The 21,119-nt window shown below is 39.5% G+C and overlaps 2 protein-coding genes across 7 annotated transcripts in view; both read right to left on the bottom strand.

Moving 5' to 3' along the window:
• zmp:0000001167 (protein phosphatase 1 regulatory subunit 12A) overlaps positions 1–6,528 on the bottom strand; it is a 19,937-nt gene extending 13,409 nt beyond the window's left edge. For 3 of the 6 annotated variants that reach the window (XM_050073336.1, XM_050073335.1, XM_050073334.1), the window contains exons 1-3: positions 6,040–6,528; positions 1,466–1,596; positions 1,096–1,214 (exon numbers count right to left, since the gene is read on the bottom strand). In XM_050073336.1, coding sequence (XP_049929293.1) covers positions 1,096–1,214; positions 1,466–1,596; positions 6,040–6,315 — 526 coding nt within the window. In that variant the 5' untranslated portion in view covers positions 6,316–6,528. The remainder of the gene's footprint in view (positions 1–1,095; positions 1,215–1,465; positions 1,597–6,039) is intronic. The other 3 variants (XM_050073333.1, XM_050073337.1, XM_050073332.1) reach the window with 3 other exon arrangements.
• Positions 6,529–8,829: 2,301 nt separating this feature from the next.
• On the bottom strand, positions 8,830–19,481 carry pnpla2 (patatin-like phospholipase domain containing 2). The gene is given in 10 exon segments (XM_050073163.1): positions 8,830–9,871; positions 9,873–10,170; positions 13,027–13,149; positions 13,366–13,498; positions 14,288–14,506; positions 14,905–14,965; positions 15,076–15,285; positions 16,456–16,521; positions 17,316–17,548; positions 18,931–19,481. Coding segments are annotated over 10 exon segments (1,608 nt in total). The 5' UTR covers positions 19,118–19,481; the 3' UTR covers positions 8,830–9,793.
• Positions 19,482–21,119: the final 1,638 nt, after the last annotated feature.

Here is a 21,119-nt window from a genome sequence, read left to right as displayed (position 1 = left end):
TGATTTTTATTGATAACCTACATTTACCAACAACAAAAAGACTACATTTAGCACCAAAAAAATATGTAAAAAAAAAAAAGTAAATAAAAAAACCAATATCGAATACCAAATTTTCATAACGAATACCTACCCGTAGAAACGAATATTCGAATATCTGAATATTTGGGTACAGCCCTAGTAGATTTCAAACGCACCTTCTATCTATCAATCTATCTCTCTGTCTATCAGTCTATCTATCTATCTGTCCGTCCGTCCGTCCGTCCTTCCGTCCATCCATCCACCTACCTAAAATGCATGTGTTTGGGAATTACTGAGCATATGACTGGAAAAATGAGACATGGATAATACTGCATGAGTTGTGTGAGAGCTTTTAAATGGATGTTTTGATATAGTTTTGCTTTTGTTAGACATGGCCCCCTTTACTTTAATCCATTAAGTATTTTCTCTGCTCTTTAATCTATCATTCAGCGTGGAGGATTGTGAGAAAAACAAAGTTTTCTTCACCAAATCAACATTACACGGGGTGAGTATCTGATATGCAAATAACCATTTTGTGGGTGAAGTATTCCTTTAACTGAATGCATCAAAGATAATACAGTTAAATAACTAAATTTAAGTGTAGAAGAAACTAGATCTTGATGGGAAAAATAAAGCAACTAAAGATAATTTATCTATTTATTTATTTTTTAAGAAAAATTACTTATTACATAAAAAAGTGCATTACATAATCATGAAAAATGCCCATGATAATGTCCTAGAACCCAGGGTGGCATATTCAGCTGGCTTGTTTTAGTCAAAAAACACCTTAAGCTAAAAACCTAAAGATATTCAGTTTACAATGATTAAAAACAGAAAAACCAAATCCTCACATCTGTGGAGCAAGAACCAGCAAATGTTTGGCAAATGTTTTTGTTTGAAAAATGACTTAATTAAACTATTAATTCTAATGATAACATAGATGGTTACATTTTGTAATAATCATGTATTTGAGATTATCTTATAGATCATGTGCACAGCCATGTCCCAACAGGAAAGACAAGATGCAGCATTGGACTTTAAGGTGGAATGGGGGTGTTAATATGAGCGATTCCTCACCTTGTTTTTTGATTTCCCCTTTAAGAAGTCTCTCCATGGCGTCCTCTGTGGCTACGTCCAGAGGAAGCTCTCCTTCACTGTTCACTGCTCCAACGTGAGCACCATGCTCTATCAGGTATCTTCAAAAACAAAAAGTCAACATACAGTGTTGAGTTGAGAATGAAACAGTTAAACCAGAATATGATGATACATATTTCTTAATTGTATAATAAATATATAAACACTGACAGTGTTTATTCAACTGTAATATACATATTATTCACAACCATAGCATTTAAACAGTGACTCAGCTTCAGTGTCATCCTAGGACTTTAGGGTATCTGGGTTATAACAGCAGTGATGCGTCAGTGTGTTGATGATCAGCACTCACTTAGCAATCTGGATGAAGCCGCAGGAGGCTGCAGCGTGCAGAGGAGTCCAGCCCTCGTTGTCCCCTCTGTTGACGTCACTCCCACTCTCCACCAGGAACTGCACCATCTCAGCATTTTCATCAATGCAGGCCTGCCAGAGGACACACAGCCACATGATGGATTGCTATACAAGTGTTTATTGTTGGTCGTTTGTTATGAGAATCCCCACTACGCCCATTTAAAAAAAAAAAAAAAAAAAGCACACGTCAGTCAGACTACAGTTTCAGTACAGTAGAGACGATCTTTGACCCACTTCGTTTTGGTTTGTTGTGAAAGTCAAAACTAAAGACACTTCCAAAATCTATTAAATTCATCTAAAGCACTGGGGCTCAAACAATGACTACTGTGTCTACTTGTAATGACTTTCTGTTAAGTGGGCCGCTAAAGGCCCTCAAGTACTTTCCAAAACAGTCATTTTGTGGCGTGAGTCAAACAGCGAATCTATTTAGCTGCTTTTCCTGCAGCGAAGTCTAGCTGAGATCCCAATGTGATCCGAGACAAGTCCCGAGACGAATCCCATGAGGATCTCATGGGATTTTGTTATGATATGTTGCTTTAATGTTTATGAGAAAAACAAGTCAGAGGGTAGGATCTGTGAATGCCTCTTTTTCAAGACAACAGCTTTTATACTGCAAAAAAAATCTAAGGTTATTAAATTCATTCCTTTAAAAAACAAAAGTCATAAAATAGCCAGTGGGGTAAGATGATATCAGACTGTTTTAAATACAAACATATTTCAAGAATTTTATAGAAATAAGTGTGGCCTTAAAACACGACAGACTGAAGCAGATCTCTGCACCAGTATCAAAGGAAGTTGATTTGTACTAGGAAAAGAACGCAATAACTTTCCAACTTTGTTAGTTTAAGTAAAATAAAATAAGAGTTTTGTGATTCAGTTATTGACAAAAATGACTTTAAAAGATCTGTTTTGCAGTGTACGTTAGAAACTACTGCTGAAAAAGATAATGAGCAGCCTAAATTGAGATAATCTTCGGTCTCTGGTTCTAATAAGGAATACCTCAAAGTAATTACTGATTACTGCAGAAACTAACATGGAGTGCCCATAAACAATCCCCAGGGCCTGAGGGAATATCCTCATATTGCTTGTTATGTCTGAAAACCAGAAGTTATACAAAAAACAGCCAAACGCAGCAAATCCTCACATTTGTGAAGCTGGAAACTGAAACATATGAGGCGCTTCTTTTTGATAAATTACTATAACAATTTATGTATTGCTAAAATAGTCAACAGATGAAATTATTTTTTTGTTGGTTGACTAATTGATGAGGTATTTCTTTATGTATTTAAGAAAATAAGGGCTTTAGATGTAAATTATAGACAAAGACAAGACTTGTGAGGCTGTTAGGTACGTTCATTTGCATTTCCTAGGATAGCGAAGGAATGACCCACTCTTCTCTTCCTGGTTGGGTTGGTTAGGTTTAGTCAAGGTGAGTTAGATTGGTTAGTGTTAGGGTAAGCTAAATGCTAACATGCCAACATGTTTCCACTGAAAATGCTGATGTTAAGCAGCTAAAATATTCACCATGTTTACCATGATAGCGTAGTATGCTTGGCACTTAACACAAGTCCAGCTGAAACTGATAGCAATGTTTAATTTATTATTTAGTTCACCTTTATTTAACCAGAGAAACCTCTTGAGATTTAAAATCTCTTTTTCAAGAGTGTCCTGGCCGAGACAGGCAGCAACATAAGTTACAGACAGACAACATAGAACAAGTTAAAGCTCTAAAACAAGCAATATAAAACACAAAATAAGATTACTATAAAGAAAACCCAAAAGTATGTTAGAGATTAACCATAAAAATGCAAAAAACAGCAACTACACATGATTACAAAGACCAGCTAAGACACACCGTGACACTGTCATATAGAAGACTGTGTACAAAAATCCTGCAACAGCGCTTTGAAACAGCTGAGAGGAACCAATGAGAGCAACCTGAAGTCCTTCTGCAGAAGTTCCACATATAAGGAGCTGCATACACAAATGCTCATTTGCCAAACTCTGTCCGTACCCTCGGTACAGACAATAAAAACATGATTTGTGAGCGGAGAGCAGCCATTTTCAATTTGGCATTAGTTTTGCACGTATTTGGTCATAAATCAAAGTACAGGACTGAGTGAAATTCTGACCTGCAGGCGGCAGTACATGAAACGTTGAGGGATCACCAAAGTCATGTCAATTCATCCTGAGGGGGCTTTGAATATCAGTACCATATTCAACAATCCATCCAACAGCTGAGACATCTCATTCAAAACCGAAAATATCAAAGTCAGTAGGATTATCCTCTTAGAACCATAAATGTCTATACAAAATATCATGGTAATCCATCAAACGCTTGTTGAGATATTTCAGTCTGGACCAAAGTGATTCACTGACAGACTGACAGACCGACACCACCACCCCTAGAGTCATGCCGCTGACGTAGCTAAAACTACTTGTGAAGATTTTGCAGTGTAAAACAGATAGAAATCAGCCTGAAATGAGTGTTAATAACAAATATATTAGTGACTGGTGTAAAAAAAATAAGGGCAGCGACATAACTTCTTATTCATTTTGATTGGGCCAACCTTTATGTATTCTTATTTTCCCACTGTGATACTAATTTCATCACTAAGAGCTGATGAGATGACATCGGCTCAGAACAACACTGCACCCCCTAATGTGACAGCACTTCAAACTGTTCATTATCATCAGTTACTCTGCAAGACGTCGCAGAAGCAAGTGTCTGTAGTCACACAGAACCTTGTCCATCTTAAGCCACCTAAGAGGCTTTGCTTTTGGGCTAAATCAACTAATCACAAAGCTGCTACGAGTCTCCACCCTTCTTCATAATATGAGATAATTAGTCAGGTAGTAGGGTGGGGGGAAAAAAAGACGTGGTTGCCTTAAGAGCCCGAGATGAGGCTTGTTCGACAAAGCAGAGCCAGGAGTTTGGGAGTCAAAAGCAGCGTTCACTGGCAGCAGAGGGGGATCCCTCTGAACAAGTGGGTGCTCCAAGCCGAATGAATGAACAGAGGGCACTTCTCGTGCCCTCTGCGTTACGAGGGTGCACACACACACTGCCTCCCAGCAGACTCCTTCACTGGGTCATCAAGTGACTCATTGTGGAAATCGCCTTTGACAACAGCAGCTTGTGCTGTTTGAGGAATGTTTTCCATTTCTTCATCCGAAATCCCTAAAGTCCCCACCATGGGGAATTGGCAAGGGGAAGGAGAAAGAGAGGCAGAGTGAAGAGGAGGAGGAGGAGGAGGGGGAGGGGAGCAAAGGAGAGAGAGGGAGCACAGTGGAGAAGACAGAAAGGCTTTGGATGGAGAGGATGGAAAGTTTGGAGAGTGTGGGCCTATATTTAATTCTGGTTGCCAGGCAGCCGATGAGCAACAGGGGAGAAAGGGATGGAGGGCAGGAGAGGGACCACACTGGGTGACGGTCCGACGTGTGGATCGACCCAAAAGAGGGCACGTTCATCCAACATCGTGGCAGGAACGCGCTCAGAGCCGGTCATGGGAAGGCAACTTTATCAAAAACACACAATTGGCTCAAATTAGGGGGAAAGCACCAATCATCTCGGAGCATGACATCACCGCCAGCACACAGCTGAACCATAATTCAGCTCCAGTGGGCAGGAAAATTAAAAGCACAACATCTTTTATGTTGACAAGCTCGCCTGAGATATCAAAGTTGAGTCCGTGTGACTGTGAGTTCAGTGTATGCAGAGAGGCAGGCAATGTGTTTATGACACGCGGCATCATAAAAGCAGAGGAAATACTGCATCACTGAGGGCTTGTGTGACAGTGATGTTGTCCAGGCTGCTCCACTGTGTTATGACTGAAGTCAAGGGGAGGAGGGACCTTAAGGCTGAGCTGCATTAAGACTGGAACGTGCTCAGAAGAAGTGCAGCCAATTTGGGACATGCAGAAGTAACAATGCTCAAAAACTGAATGTATAATCCTCTTTGATTCTGCCATAGATGTCCTGCTGATAGTGGTAGCAGACATGCTTTTAGTTTGCTTTCCTCCCTAAGACCTGTTGATCAGATGATGAAAAAGACCTAGTATTTTTACTGACTCCACCAGGGACTGTGTGAGTCAGTGCCTTTTAATGTCTAAAATGATCCCACAGACTCTGAGGCGACCGGTTTTTACAGCTATCCCCATATATCAACATAGTACGCCAGAAAAAGAAGCCTATAACTCAGTGAGCACAGCAGAGAATGGCCCAGCCTCCCAACATGCTAATAAACTAACACACAGGCCAGATATACTGCTGCTGGAACTTTAAAACAAACCTACACATGATAAAGTGACGAGTTTAAGCTAATTTATACTTACAGCTTTGTTAAAAGTAAAGGAAATGTTTAGTTTACCGCCTCTAACTAACTCCGTGATGAGTGAAGTCAAAGCTTCTTCGCTGTAAAGGATAATTAACGGATAACCGTTGAGCGCCAGTTAGCATAAACTCAACGGTTAACTCGCGAGCACGCACTTTATAATTAACGGTTAAAGAGTAACCTACCTGATGAAGCGCTGTCAGTCCGTCTATGTTGGCGTGGTTGATGTCAGCTCCCTGCCGGAGCAGCGCTGCCACCTCCTCCCGGTCCCCGGCGGAGCAGGCGGCCATAAACACGGCTCCTTGGGCGAACCGGACTTTCGCCCGCCGCGTCCCGGAACCGCTCGAAGTTTCCCGGGCCTCGGATCCCGTCCGATCCGTCTCCGAGCCCAGCCATCGCTGCAGCTGATCCTGCCGTCGCTGTTTGGCAGCTTCGGACCGGGAATGGTCAGTGGCCGCCATCTTCCCTGGTCTGTCCGGACAGATTCAGCTCATGGTACGAGGAGAGGAGCAGAGTGGCTGGTTTGGATTGAGCCTGCCCCGGGCGGTGCCCCCTCTGGTGGAGACAACCGGGAACCGGAGCCGTGAACTTCACTGCGAACTTCTGACTGAGTGGCAGTCCTGTGCTGCCTTCATGGGGTACTCGGAAATCTCTTATACAGTGGGAGGGACTGTGTATTTTCTTCTCAACACTGCATTTACATTGCCTTTTCTTTTTTCTTTTCTTTTCTACAACAGTCAGACAATGATGGATAACCTAAAGACAAGAAGAAAAATAAGTCTACACAAGTTAAAGTGCAGACAAAAAACCACAATAAATGATAAATAAAAACGATTAAAAAAAAATAAAATTAAAAGCCTGTTTTCCCTAACTGAGGAATGTTACATTTTAATATTTCAGTTTAGTAATAGATCACTTCAGGACCCAGATTCTCAATACCTTGAGATTTTAGATTTTTATTCACAATTTAACTGCGTTTAAGTTGTTTTAACTTATGTCCACTGTTTTTTCTTTAATTTTATTTATTGTATTTACATAATGTGATCATGTGCTTTGTGTTTTAGTGTAGTGTTGTGTAACATTTGGAGACAAATAAAGTGATTGATGGAGTTACCGTTGATTATGAAGACAAACTTTATGATTCAGTGTAAATTCTCTACTGATACCAGTTCATTATGGACAGAGTGAGTCTGGGTGTGAATCACAATAAAGCATTTTACTTAGAGCGTCACAGAATTAGTGACAAATAAAAGTGAAATAATAGATATAATTTACAGATAGGCTATATACATAAAGGTCAACATAACTTTCAGATACGTATGTTTTACAATAAATCACAGACTGCATTCTTTCAGAGGCAAACTAAAAATAGTATCCCTAAAATACTATTTGAGTGAATATATATCAGAGTTGCTCCTCGGTTCCCATATTTCCGACACCACTTGAAGTCGCAGTCACGTAGACTAACTACGCAACAATAATAAAGGAGCATGTCGAGTGTAAAAGGTAAAAATCAGTGTAATCTAAAAATCTAGTTCAACAAATATTTAGTCTTTGTAGCTGACTCGTTTGATGCCAAGATTCCCCGAGCTTATCAAGGACACCCGGTTAATTAAACAGCTTGCGCAACAGACCACAGCTGATAAGACGGTGTATGATGATGAGTTAGTTATGATGTGTGAGCAGGATGAGGGGATTCCCGACATGCGCCTCTACTCCTGACAGTACGGTACGGCCACCGTTAACTGTCTCTAGTTAATCATTTTTATTTTATTAGCAGCATTTATTACTATATCATGTATCTTGATTTATTAGTTGAGGTCAAAATGTATGCACCTTAACGCACTTTAAAATGCTGCTTTAAAAAAAAGTGTTGTATGTGTTATTATAGGCTTTTAGGGTATTTAATCATTTATTATAGGTCTATTTTAAATGTTCCCTCTTGTTTTTAATGTGATAATGACAATAAACTGAACCTTGAACCTTATTATAATATAAAAAAGTATGTATTTATGTATGTAACTTATGTATTGCTGCACAATTAGCCTGTGTTACAGGTTACTGTATCACTACATTGCACTTTATACTTTACATTATACCCCATTCTATATTATACTCTACTATACTACTAGATATCATGTTAATGTTACACTGTTTTATTACATTATATAATGTATTATATTTGTATTGTAATTCTTATTATTACTGAGAAACAGTGAGTATTATACTGCTGACTCTGTTGTTAATGCTCACATTACTGTCACTTTTACCCTGTAATTTTTGTCTTTAATTGTTCTTGTAACTTCTATTCATATTTTTATATTTTGTATATTTTGTTTTTATTTTTTTGTGTTATGTACCTTTATTTTTTGAATGTATTTGTTTATCTATGCTCATTTCTGTCCTTGTGCTGCTGCAACTACTGACTTTGCCCTCTGAGTCTTTGAGTCAATAAAGGCAAATCTTATCTCATCTTTTATTTATACACCTTTCCAACATATTTTACTATATTCACAATACCAGAATAACTACTGTTATTATTGCATTAGTGGATTTTATCATCACAGTTCCTAATTTTTCTAAGGAGGATTTAATTAATGAAATAACATAGCATAAAATTCAATTTTGGGTCATATAATGGCAAAATGAACCTGGGACTAATTAAAAAAATTAACCTGTCTTGCCAATTTTCAGATTACACACTTTCTGTTTCCCTTTTCCCTTTAGACTGTGTCATGCAGTGCATAAAAGATTATTGCTGTGATTATTTGTCATGTTGCTGGAATTACCTGGATGCGTCCCAAGATGTCAGGTGCCTGATTCACTGTTTGGTTACTGTTACGGCGTGTGTACTGTTCCCTGCTCTGTGTACGCATTCACTGTAAGTCAAAGCTTTTCTGGGTAATGTGAGGATCACTGTTGTTCAACTGAACTCTGAGTATTCACAGCAATGACAAAACACTCATGGGGAGAAGTCAATGTCAAACAACACGTTATTTAATGATCACTTAAATAGTATTCCTTGTAACATTCTGACAATGCTTAATTCACTTGGCAATTATTTCATTAAAGTTTAAGGCACAACAGAATTTCTTGTTGTACACAGTACAAGAAAAGCATTCAGTCAAGTGGTATTAAATGAAAAAGTGCAATTTAGATTAAAGTGATTCTTTGATTAATTAAAAAAAATACATTTTTGATTGTATGTGCAAAAGGTAAAATTTGTAATATAAAATCAAAAGATTTTGATTTTGAGCAGAAATACAACATAGATTTAAATTAAATCTTAAAAAGCTGTAATTTACATGTAAGTAAATCAAGTTTCCATGATTGGTAAAACAGAGCAGAGAAGTGTTACACATTTTCATATAAATAATTATAAAGACATAAAACAAGGACATTCACACAAACCAAAGACAATGTTTTTTTTCACAATACTGCATTGATACTTGCATCATGGAGTAACTACATGTAACAAACAGATCGATGCATCCACTGTTGGTCAGAGGCGACTTGGAGCTCATAACCGGACGCAGGAGGAACACTGTTGTGTTTAACTACTGGTCTGTCTACATTCCACTAAAGCATAAACAGTCTCTTATTTTAACAATGCTATTTCTAGTGTGCATTTTTGTTAGTAACGTCCTGTAATTCAAGCTTGTACATGTTTGAGCACATGTGCTAAGTTTAAATGCACTTCTGTAGACACACTGTCTACGGGTTGCCAGATTATACTATAGCTAAAGACTCGTTAGTGTCATGAACGTATTTAATACACGTTAAATATTAACATGGTAAATTATTACCATTTTCAAACACTACACAAAGGGGCTGATTAGATTACAAATGGCTTTGGCGTCTTAAAAGTATCTAAATATCAGCGTGTAAACAGATGTTAAAATCTGATGCAAATATTGTTCAAATGTTTTGGACCTAGAGTTAGTACGTCTGAACCTCAGTGCCACTTCCATCTTCACCAGAAACCCTCCAGGAGCTCTTATGAGCCGCTGATGGTTTTCTCAGAGTTGGCAGCAGGTGGAATATCAGCAGAATCTATGTTCATTACGAGACCTTCATCGAAGGGGAGGGCGGGAAGGCTCTTATCTGGCAACATCGGTCCAGTGTTGAAGGAGCTTTGCAGGTCCATGTTGACACACAGCACTCCAGACAGCAGCTGCCTCTTGTAATGGTCGAGACGCATGAAGGCATCCAGGACCGAAGAGCTGCCTCCATTCACCCAGCTGGGAAACAGGTTGGCGGAGCTGAGCCGGGATGGGAGGGACTGGGAATGGTGGAGCTCCAGCTGCCAGGAAAGCCTAGAATAAGAAGTGTTAAAGATGAGTTCTTTCTCACCCTGCAATTCACTCCTTGCACATATGCTCACTCACTGTCTCTTGATGTCATTATCTGGGTAGGTCAATTGAGTCATCAGCTGATACACAATCAACCAATAGCACTACGACACACCTTCTCTGTCAGCCTATCATCTCACTGCTCCTCATTCTAAATATGGTTCTTTTCTGCCGTAGTTCTTTCTTGCTGCTGTCATGCGCCCTCCACCTCCTCCTCACCATCTAGTCTTTACAGATTCATCAGCCTCATACACTTTGGCAGTCAGCAGCCTCAGAGTCATCAGCCACCACCACCACCAGTGTCTGGACTGCATGGGGGGATTTCTTTTACTTGAGAAATCAGGATTTGTCGCACACGATGTATTGCTGCTCCCGTGCTTTATTCCCACACCAAACAAATAAGCAACGTTACGCCTCACGTAGGAGGCTTCATCAGGCTTACAGAGTAAAGGGCAGTCCCTCTTTTTTTTTTATAGCATGTCCTCCAATAAGAGTGAGGCTATCTGGAGACCTACAAAATACATATAGGAATAATATTATTTCTCAATCAATCACAGATGCATTTTATCATGTTTTTCACAGATTCAATTAATACACTTATGAAAAACCATTTATAAAAACATTTATAAAAAGAAAAAATATATACATACGTATTATTTACAAAAATGGTCTAATATCAAAGTCCAAATTCATCCCATGGGGTTGGAGTGTCTTTAATTTATGGATCCAGAATGTTTCCCTTTGTTGTAGTGGTCTGGTCCGATCCCCCTCTTCGTGGATATTCCAATCTTTCAATACCAATGTACCTCAGCATAGAGACATTATGGCTCATTTGTTTAAAATGTGCTGCTACTGGGTTTCTCATATCTCCTGTCCGGATATCACTTCTGTGTTCACTTATTCTAGTTTTAAGCGCTCTTGTCGTCATACCAACATAGGCTAGGGAACATGGGCATTTAATCATGTACACCACATGTGTTGTTTTACATGTAATCGTGCCCCTGATCTTAAACTTTTGTCCAGTAGTAGGATGGTAGAAAGAGTCACATTTATTGGTGAAGTTACATTGTGCACAGGCTCCACATTTGAAATTGCCTGACAGTTGATTTAGGAATGTAGCAGATCTAATTGGGGGGAGATCTGATTGAGGGATTTCTTTTACTGCCACTCAGATGTCTCTTAATCACAAAATATCTCACTCTGGTGTCTAAGTGCCAAAGTTAAATCTTACTCAGCACAAATCATCTGTTAATCTGCACACTCATATTCTGTATTAAATATTATCTTTACTTCTTTCTTCTGTCTCTCCTGATTGAACTATATGTATCAAGTGATGATGAGAATCTGCAGCTCCCCTCGGCTTTCGAAAGCTTTATGGTTAGTTTGAGCTCATTGTTTAGCTGTCCGCCCACACACTACTGTTTTGATTCACTCTCATAGTGTTGTTTTCAGCCGCAGCAGGCAGTGAAACCCACTCTACACTACCTGCTTAGCATCAAAAAGGCAAAGATAGCAACTAGCTGAACACAATGGAGCCTTAAGCAGCCTAAGAACCAGTGGTCAGTTGCACAAAACACCTTAAGTTTTCTACTAAATTATTACACTTAAGGCTAATTTCCTCCTAGCTGAGGGACTTACTTAAGGGTGTTGCACAGAATCCCTTTAAAGAGTTATCTACAGCATTAAAAAAAATTTACAACCTCAAAGTTATGCAATTTTCATGGAGATTGTTTGCTTGCACAAGCGCTAGTGATACCTGTTAATGCCTCATCTGTTACTGTCTCACGTATTCTATGAACAGTGAAGAAAAGAGGACAAGAAAAGAAAACTGTTTAGAGGAGGAAAATGTCTTACTTCTGGTCAAACAGTAAAAAGTAAATGTGATCCACAAATAACAGCAAACAGAAAACAATAAATGTGGGAGGATAATGCAATAAAATCTAATGATGTACGTAAGGCAGGTTTCTCTCTACTGTCTTACCATAAACTTACTAGTTACTGAATTAACTATCAAAGGGCTGTGGGTGAAGTAAGAGCACAGGGACGGCTTCTCTGTGTAACTTTAATGTCCGAAAAAGAACGCAGGACAACTGAACATTGACAACACTAGTGGCACCTCACATCTTATATTCATCACTCCATTGAACTTAATTATAAGTCTACCTGCATGTAAGGAGCGCCATATTAAATAATTCCAAATTTAACGTAAAGAGCATATAAAACATGTAAATAATGAACAGAGAAAACTACTATAATCTACTGGATACTTCCTCACAAAGTTACATTAAGATAGAGTAAGAGGTACTGTAAGTTTTTTCCTTACTTTGGTTGCTAGGCTCTTTTGCACAAAGGTTTAACTAGCTTTAAGGGATCCCCTAAGTGTAAGACTAAGAGAAGGAGAAAATCTTAATGCTTAAGTGAACACTTTAAGGAAACAGAGAAGGAGAAGAATTAAGGGTGTGTTGTGCAACTGCTTTTATTTAAAGGAAACCTTAACTTAGACCTTAAGGAAAATCTTAACTTAAGGTTTTTGGTACAACCTGCCACAGATATTTTGCTCTGGAGTTGGTAGAGACCAAAAACAGAGCCAAAAAAAGAGTTTAAATTGGACTGACATTCAACGGGTGGACAGAAATGAGTCTCCAAATGAATGATAATGTTGCTCTGTGTCTGCTTGCTTCAATCGTAAAGGTGATAATACACCAATCAGCCCAAACATTAAAACTACTGACTAAGGGAGCCACGAAGGAAAATTAGCTATGGCACCAAAACCATGTACCAGGCTGTAAACAGGTTTATCTCTGCTGTAAAGTCACCTACCTGGCAGATACATGCTGGGAAATGCTTTTGGAGGCCTGGTTAAGAACATGCTGCGCGACTTTTAGTAACTGCTCCCGAATCCATCCCACATCTTCTTGCACATCTGGCAGCCACTCCAGAAGCCTACACACAAGATATGTCAGTGTTAGTCGATTGGCACAACAGAGGGCTGGTCCTTCATTTTAATGTTTAACAGTGTTACTGTTACAAAATATAAAATGACACACGTAAGACCCCAGTAGACACACAGTAGTAGTTCTGTGGTGTGCTGTAGTATTACTCTGAGTGTGCATCAATTAATAAGGGAATGGGATCAGATGTAATTAAGTCCTACGGTACCTGAGAGTCAAGGACATAGCAGACTCCACGGGGAGCGTGTAGGGGAGCATCATGGCTGAGGCCATCCTGACAGGAAGGAGGTTGCTTAGCGACCGCCTCAGGCTCCTCCTCTCCATGCAGGCCTCCACTAGAGCTGCAGAGGGAGGCAAAGAGAACCACAACGGTAACCACAGAATATTCATAGCATTAACCTGCTTTATGTAGCACTAGTTATGAGCAAAACAGGAGACGTGCTGTGTGTTAAAATGTGTATATTTAACTAAAAATGTCAGTACAGTGAACATAATATAATATAATATACAAGGTGCTCTTGTCCAATCCATGTTTGAAAAGGGAACTATTAACCAATGGAAAGTCGCTCACAAAACACCCATTTGTGTGATCGTGCTGTTCTGATTACAGCTACTGTAAACTGAATGCATTAACTCAAAGGACCATACTTTATACTGGAACTGACCATTGTCCATTTCTGAATTTCTGTATGTATTTATCAAATCCCTAACGTCCAGGCAGCCACTGATTTGGTAACATTATCTTTGCATTTTAATACACTGACAACTTTCAAATCAATCGGCTGTTTTACCTGCATTTCTTTGCAAACGTGTGAACAAGCAGATATGGTGTTAAACTATGATGAATTATCTAACTCAAGCAAGACACTTCATGTCCGAAAAGGAGTAGAAATAAGTAAATACGTATCATTCCTACCACTTTTTTATACTTTATTAATGGCCTTATTATTAAACATGAGTATTATCTCCCTGCTCTAAAGATAAATACTCATTAAAACCCACTGGATTATGTGAAAGCCAAAGCAGGGCTGTTTTTCTTGACATTTTAAAGATACCTGATTTTCCCAGGAAAGTGACAATAGATGAGACATGACGCCATAACTTTCATTCATGCTTCCCTAATATGTTACCTTTGTGCAGGGTGGGTGGAAGGTGCTCAATGATATGCTCATCTGTTATGGAACTGCATGGAACCACCACTGCTGCCTCTTCCACTTGTAGCTGTTCCTCCTCCTCACCGTCTTTATTGTCCTCCTCCTCCTCCTTCTCCTCATCATGATAATACTTATTTTCTTCCCCACTAGAAGGCAGGGGTCTGTGTCTGAGAGGTCCGTTGAAGTTAAGCAATCCTGAAAACAGAAGCAAAACGTGATCGATGCAGAGGTAATTTTTCAGTTAGTTCAATTGTTCAACTAGATTAGAATAATCAGCATATTTTTTAATGGTGATTTCTGTAATGCAGTGTTGATTATGTGCTTACAAACTGCCAGAAAACATAAACAAATAAGCAACTATAAGGAGTAACAATAGTTCAGTCACAAGCAGTCTATTGATTTGGTGACACGTGGTCACAGGAAGCTGATATCATATCAGCATGATACTGTTTCTGCATACGAATATGTTCAGGCCAGAGGGCAAAAATCAAATAGGCTTGTTTTACTGACCAATTACCAATTACAATTCTTTTAAACAGAACATAACATGTGTAGGTGACAGGCTGGAAAAAAGATAAATCACCGTTTCTTACCATTCCTCTTTAAAAACTGCAGAGCATCTTTATATCCCTGTTTACACATGGCCTTCATAACCTGCACTCAGAACAAACACATACAACAAGTCCATTGAGTTCACTCCCGTTCAATCACTTTATCTGTAGGTGTGTGTTTATGATCAGCGAGGCTGTAATCAAGTGACCTACCATTGGGTCTGGGGGGAAGAGTGCCCTGGAGACTCTGTAGAGGTTAGTGAGAGTGAACTGGATGCTCGTGTTGGTGAATCGCAGCTCGTGTATGTTGGTGGAAGTGTCTCGGGGGCAGATGTCGCTCTCTCCGGAGAATGGGGACACGGTGATGGTGTTTTTCAGCTCGTACTGAGGCAGGTTGTCAGAGATTCCTCCGTCGACATATCGCTGAATGATACACAGTAAATATCAGCATCAGAAAAAAGAGAAACAGATCATGAATTGCACAATTTCTTCAAAAAGTTTGTCATCTGATGGCACAGTGTTATTTGGCCACAGAGTGATCATCCCATGTGATATGATAATAGTGACATCATTACTGACTATTGTTTGTTTTTATGAAAGCTGGGAGATTTTTAAACTTTGAGGTGGGAGGCATGACAGATTAGACTGACATCAGTTTCTTGAATTGGAGCCACAACAATTTGGAGAAGACAAAAAACCCTTAAGGGGACAGTTCACCCTAAAATTGAAAATGCTTATTTTCCCTCTCACCTGTAGTCCTATATATCCATCAAGATTGTTTTGGTGTGAGTTGCCGAGTGTTGGAGATATCGGCCGTAGAGATGGCTCTTTGAGCACCACAAACCGAGTGCCATCTAGTTCCTTTATATTGGAGAGAAGGCAGACATCTCTACGGCTGAAATCTCCAACACTTGGCAGTTCATACTAAAACAATCTAGACTGATGAACAGCACAACGGGTCAGCGGAAAAATATGTATTTCTGATTTCGGGTTGAACTGTCCCTTTAAAGCCTGAGTCACTGCGGTCACATCTGGCTCTGCCACTCTCACATTTTGGCCCTGCATGCACACAAACACATACACACACAGGCACATGTAAGCTCTTAAAACCCATCACAAAGGCCACAGAGGGAGGGTGGGAGCGCTGGTATTGCGCAACGATATTGCCCAGAAAACCTTTGCACTAGAAACATGTCCAACAGGAAAAAAAAATACAAGTTCTGCTTTCCCCTTTTAGTTCAGAGATCGCTGACAAACACTAACTCCGGAGGAATTTTATAATTGTTGTTTCCACACACATGCCATTCAGGGCAAACACATTCTTGAGGAAGGGAGGGCACCGATGGGGGCACTTACAGAAGAAAAAAGGTGCTAAATTTAACAACAACAAAACACAATGAGAGGAAATACAGCACAGGCTGCATGGTAGACTACACTGGTCATTACACCTCTGCAACAGCAAAAACTAATGTGCAATTCTTAATTTGAAATCCATGAAAGTAATTAAGGTGATTTATTTTCATTAGAACAAATACAGGATATGGACTACACAAGGACAGAGAACACAGGCTGAATAATATTGAATCTACTCACCACTCCTTGCAGTGTCGGAGGAATAATGCCGCAATACACTGGGATGTAGGCACTGCAGACACACGCCTAGTTCACCAAAGAGATCACATAAGAAAAACATTTTTGACAAATTGCTGGCGGTGAAATTACAGCTGAATGATATAGTGATATGACATTGGTATTAAAGTGTAAAAATATATATTACAAGTTATCACAGTGTCATGATACAACTTACAGTAAATGCTGTCTTCTTCTGGTCTTAAGAATGCATTACAGTTAAATTATATTACATTACTGTGGCTGAGTCAAACAAACAATCACTGCCTACCATTAGGGCTACAACTCACAACTATTTTAACTATCGATTAATCTGCAGATTATTTTTTCAATTGATTGATTAATTGTTTTGTCAAAGAAATGTGAGTAAATAGTTAAAATGTCATAATTTTCCAGAGCCCAAGGTGGCGACCAACAGTCCAAAACACAAAGACATTCAGTTTAAAATGAAAGAAAACTGAGAAAATTAGCAAATCCTCACATTTCAGAAGTTGAAAACAGAGCATTTGGCATTTTCTCTTGATAACTGACTTAATTGGTCAATTTGCTAATGAATTCTGCTCTAAAATCATACAATCATAACCAAATTACTGATAATTTCTCAAAATGTGGCTTCATGTAAATGGCCCCAAAACACCGTCACATTATCAGTGTTGAAATATTAAATCAACTTTTGTATGTACCGTACAATATTACTGCAAAACAATAAATACATTCCTGAAAAATACATATTAAATCAACTGTATCCTGACATCTGATTCCATCAATATCAACCAACTTTACATCAAAACATTGAGAGAAATGTTCTCCGACCCGTTCCCCACCTGCACCACCTCCTCCTTGTTGTTGTAGTGCAACACCAAGACATTTTCTCCATCTGACACTCGGGTCAGAGAGATTCCCAACCGCCCACAGGCCCGATGGTGGCTATCAGCCGGGAGAGTGCGCCGCAGCATGTGACGCACAATCTTCACCAGGTTAAAGGAAGGATGCATGGGTCCCAGGAATCGCTTCCTCGCCTCTTTGGCAACATCGATGATACTTGCACCAGCCTCCCCTGAGAAAACATGAAGACATCGTTACTGTAAATGATTAGATAAAGATAATATAGCACTTTCTTCATCCTGTAGGAGGTTTTGGGATGAATAAAGTTATTTATGCTTTGTCTACATTATAAATTAATCAATTGCAGCTTCAATTAAAAAAAATAAAAAATAAAAAATTAAGTATATTTTTTGTTTATTGTATTTATTGTACTCAACTATAATTGGAAAAGCAAGTTTACAGAAAAGCCAACAGTTATTCTCTTACAAAACAATCAGGAGGATGTTTCCCTTGAACATTTCCCCCCTTGTAAGACAATTAAGAGTGAGTCTTCATAAGAAAATATGTTTATCATTTTGAATAGCACCATTAGACTGGAAAGGGCTTCATTGGTATGGCATATTCATTTTGACATTGTTATAATCAGAATACCATATTGGTCCATTGATAATGCTTAATGTAGCTAACAGTGTTGGAAAGGAACTTCATTTTGAAGTGCTTTAAATAAGAGTATTTCGCCTACATTTTATGCAATGTTATCCTTTTACTCTACTCATTTACACAACTACTTTTGTCTGACAGCTGCAGCTACTTGTTGCTTTGCAAATAAACATGATAAAACGTGACACTGTTAAATATTAAACTACTCAAGAGAAATGTTAGCTCCATCAAAAATAGCTCCACCTCCTCAAGCTACAACATTAAAATGTTGCCTATATGTTAATGAAATAAAAGTAGTAATGGATTGTAGGGCTTGTATGTATCAATAATAAATTGATATCCTGGACTAGATGTCATCTTAACTTTGGATACCATAGTATGCGTTGTCTCTTGCTGGTTTTAATGGCTGCATTACAGTAAAGTGATGTAATTTTCTGAACCTACCAGTACGTTCTAGCTGTTCTATTATTTGCCTTTACCCACTTAGTCATAATATCCACATTACTGATGATTATTGATCAAAAATCTCATTGTGTTAACATTTTTGTAAAAGCCCTCATAACCAGTCTTTAATATTTAATATCAATATCCAGGTATTTGGTGAAAAATATTGTGTTATTTGTTTTTCTCCATATTTTCCAGCCCAATCCATTGCTGTAGTAGCTACAATCTATAACTTTATCACTGTAAAAGAGGTGATTCTGCAAAATGAGCCCTACCAATAATTTACAATTTGGTGGCAATACTTCATATACGTTAATACTCTTTCTTGTAACAGAGTATGTTTACAGTGTACCATGAGTACTTAACATATCTTTATCATCTGTAGGAAACTAAAGCAGTTTACAGCACAAGTGTTATACACTTGTTACTGGAGTTTTGCACTCTTATCGTCTATTTTAACAGCATCCTTTCCATCTCCTGGAAATGAATATATATCTAAAAGACACCTACCAAGACAGACTCCAGTGACCAGTGCAGTGGCAGTGAGCGCTCCAGCTGATGCTCCATATATGTGCCTGGCATGTTGCACCAGGAAAGGCGCCTGCTCCAGCAGACAGCTGGCCACACCGACGTGGTAGATACCGAGGAAGCCGCAGCCCGCGAACGAGATGTTCCACGGGGAGTCGAGAGGAAACATGCCGGTGTCCGTCCGCAGCTGTCAAGTGAGCCGGAAGTCGCTGGCGAGCGGCGGGACAAAGTCCACACGCAGATTTATGAACAACTACAAAATAACTAAAAGCCTGCTATTAAAGCTGAACGTTCACATTTAGTTACTGATGGCTATTTACATGCTGTCTTCAGGTAAATGGAGTTTGTCTGCTAACTGTTTTTAGCCTTCTAGCTAACGGTAGAAGTCACTTTTGTCAATGTAGGTGACGTCGTTAAAGTTATATTATCTGAAAGTACCTCATGCTGTAGTTCAACCCAGGCAGTAAATGTGTCATTAACCTTAGGCCTGAGCTGGTTAAATAGGTGGTAAGGTTGTATGGTGAGACACGGGGAGTTGTTGTTATTTCACTCACTCTGTCCGTGTGTACTGGGAGGAGTTAACCGGCTTGTCCAATCATAATCGACGTCGCAGTGCACAGCAACCAATCACAGTTGAAATAGTTGCGAAAGTGACCAATCACAATCCATACCGCTGGTGAGACGTGAAGTCAACGAGCGGGCACCCAGTTCGCTGTGACATCTGTCAAATGTTTGTCCCCAGGCGGAACAACGCGTTTTGTTTTGTCCTCTCTAAATGTATCATCCTCAATGTGTTCGTATTTTTTTGTCTGTTCATATCAACTGGGTCATATCGGATCTTTCTTTTGTAACAGTTGTTATCATTAGGGATAATGTGTATTGATTTTGGACTATGCATGAGCCTATTGTTTCGATCAATAAAGCAAACCTTTGACAGTGCGCACTTACGGTTGTTTGGTCTTGTTTATTTGTGATAATTTTGCAATGCAAGAAACACTTCCAATGTTTTTTTCAAGAAAGGACCCGCAGTAACTTCATCTCAGGTTTGAGACAGGGCCGGAATCACCCATTTATCAATGGGGGGCCATGTTCAAGCCACTCTCTGCAATCCAACCCTCCAGGGGGTTTTGGGGGGAATTCCCTCCAGGAGACATTTTTAGAAGCTAAACAGCAACTATTTTAGAGTATTTTGAGACAAACATCTTAGATCAGGGGTTTTGAAAGTTTTGATGACTTAGTGCCATTTTAGGGAGCCAGCATATGACTGAAGCCCAGCGCGCAGGAAAAATGTACACTCACACTTTTTTATGACAAACTATACTATGATACTAACACTTTATAAAATTGACAATCGATAGTGATATAGCCTACATAACACTAATATTACATCCTAGTTTTCCACTTTTTAACACATTTGAATGTAATGAAATAGAGAAACAGTACAGATATATTGATTATACCTACCCACAGCAGCTAAGTAATGGCTTCCACTGGGGTACGGTAACACCACATGCACAACTGTGGAACCAATATTAATAATAACGGCAATCTGTTAAGTTTATTCATTGGAGTCTTGTGGGGGGTAGTGCAGGACTATGGGATACTGGGGTGCTGCTATGAGCCATCCGGTCCCTGTATGTCCAAAGTGAGAGTTGCATCCACATACTCTGCGTAAGGTCAAACACATTCTCGGTGGGTGTTGGCCTCCGCCAGGGTTGCCCCTTGTCAGCAATCCTGTTTGTGATATTCATGGACAGGATCTTGAGGTGTAGCCGGGGGGAAGAGGTCTGGTTTGGGGACCTCAGAATTGCATCTCTACTTTTCGCATATGATGTGGTTCTGTTGGCTTCATCACACCGTGACCTCCTGCATACACTGGGGCGGTTTGCAGCTGAGTATGAAGCGGTTGGAATGAGAGTCATCACCTCCAAATCTGAGGCCATGATTCTCTGGCAGAAACCGGTGGATTGCCCCCTACAGTTTGGGGAGAGTTACTGCCTCAAGCGATGGACTTCAAGTATTTCTGACCGAATGACCAAAAGATTGAGATTGTGGATACAAGTGGCCAAAATGAGTTTCCTTTTTGGGGTGGTTGGGCTCAGCCTTAGAGACAGGGTAAGGAGCTCAGACATCCCAAGGGAGTTCGGAATAGAACCCATCTCCTTTGTGTC

Source organism: Epinephelus moara, chromosome 20 (genome assembly GCF_006386435.1).
Source record: "Epinephelus moara isolate mb chromosome 20, YSFRI_EMoa_1.0, whole genome shotgun sequence".
Taxonomy (NCBI): Eukaryota; Metazoa; Chordata; class Actinopteri; order Perciformes; family Serranidae; genus Epinephelus; species Epinephelus moara.
The sequence above is the reverse complement of the archived record's forward strand: the minus strand, read 5'-3'. Positions and strand labels throughout refer to the sequence as shown.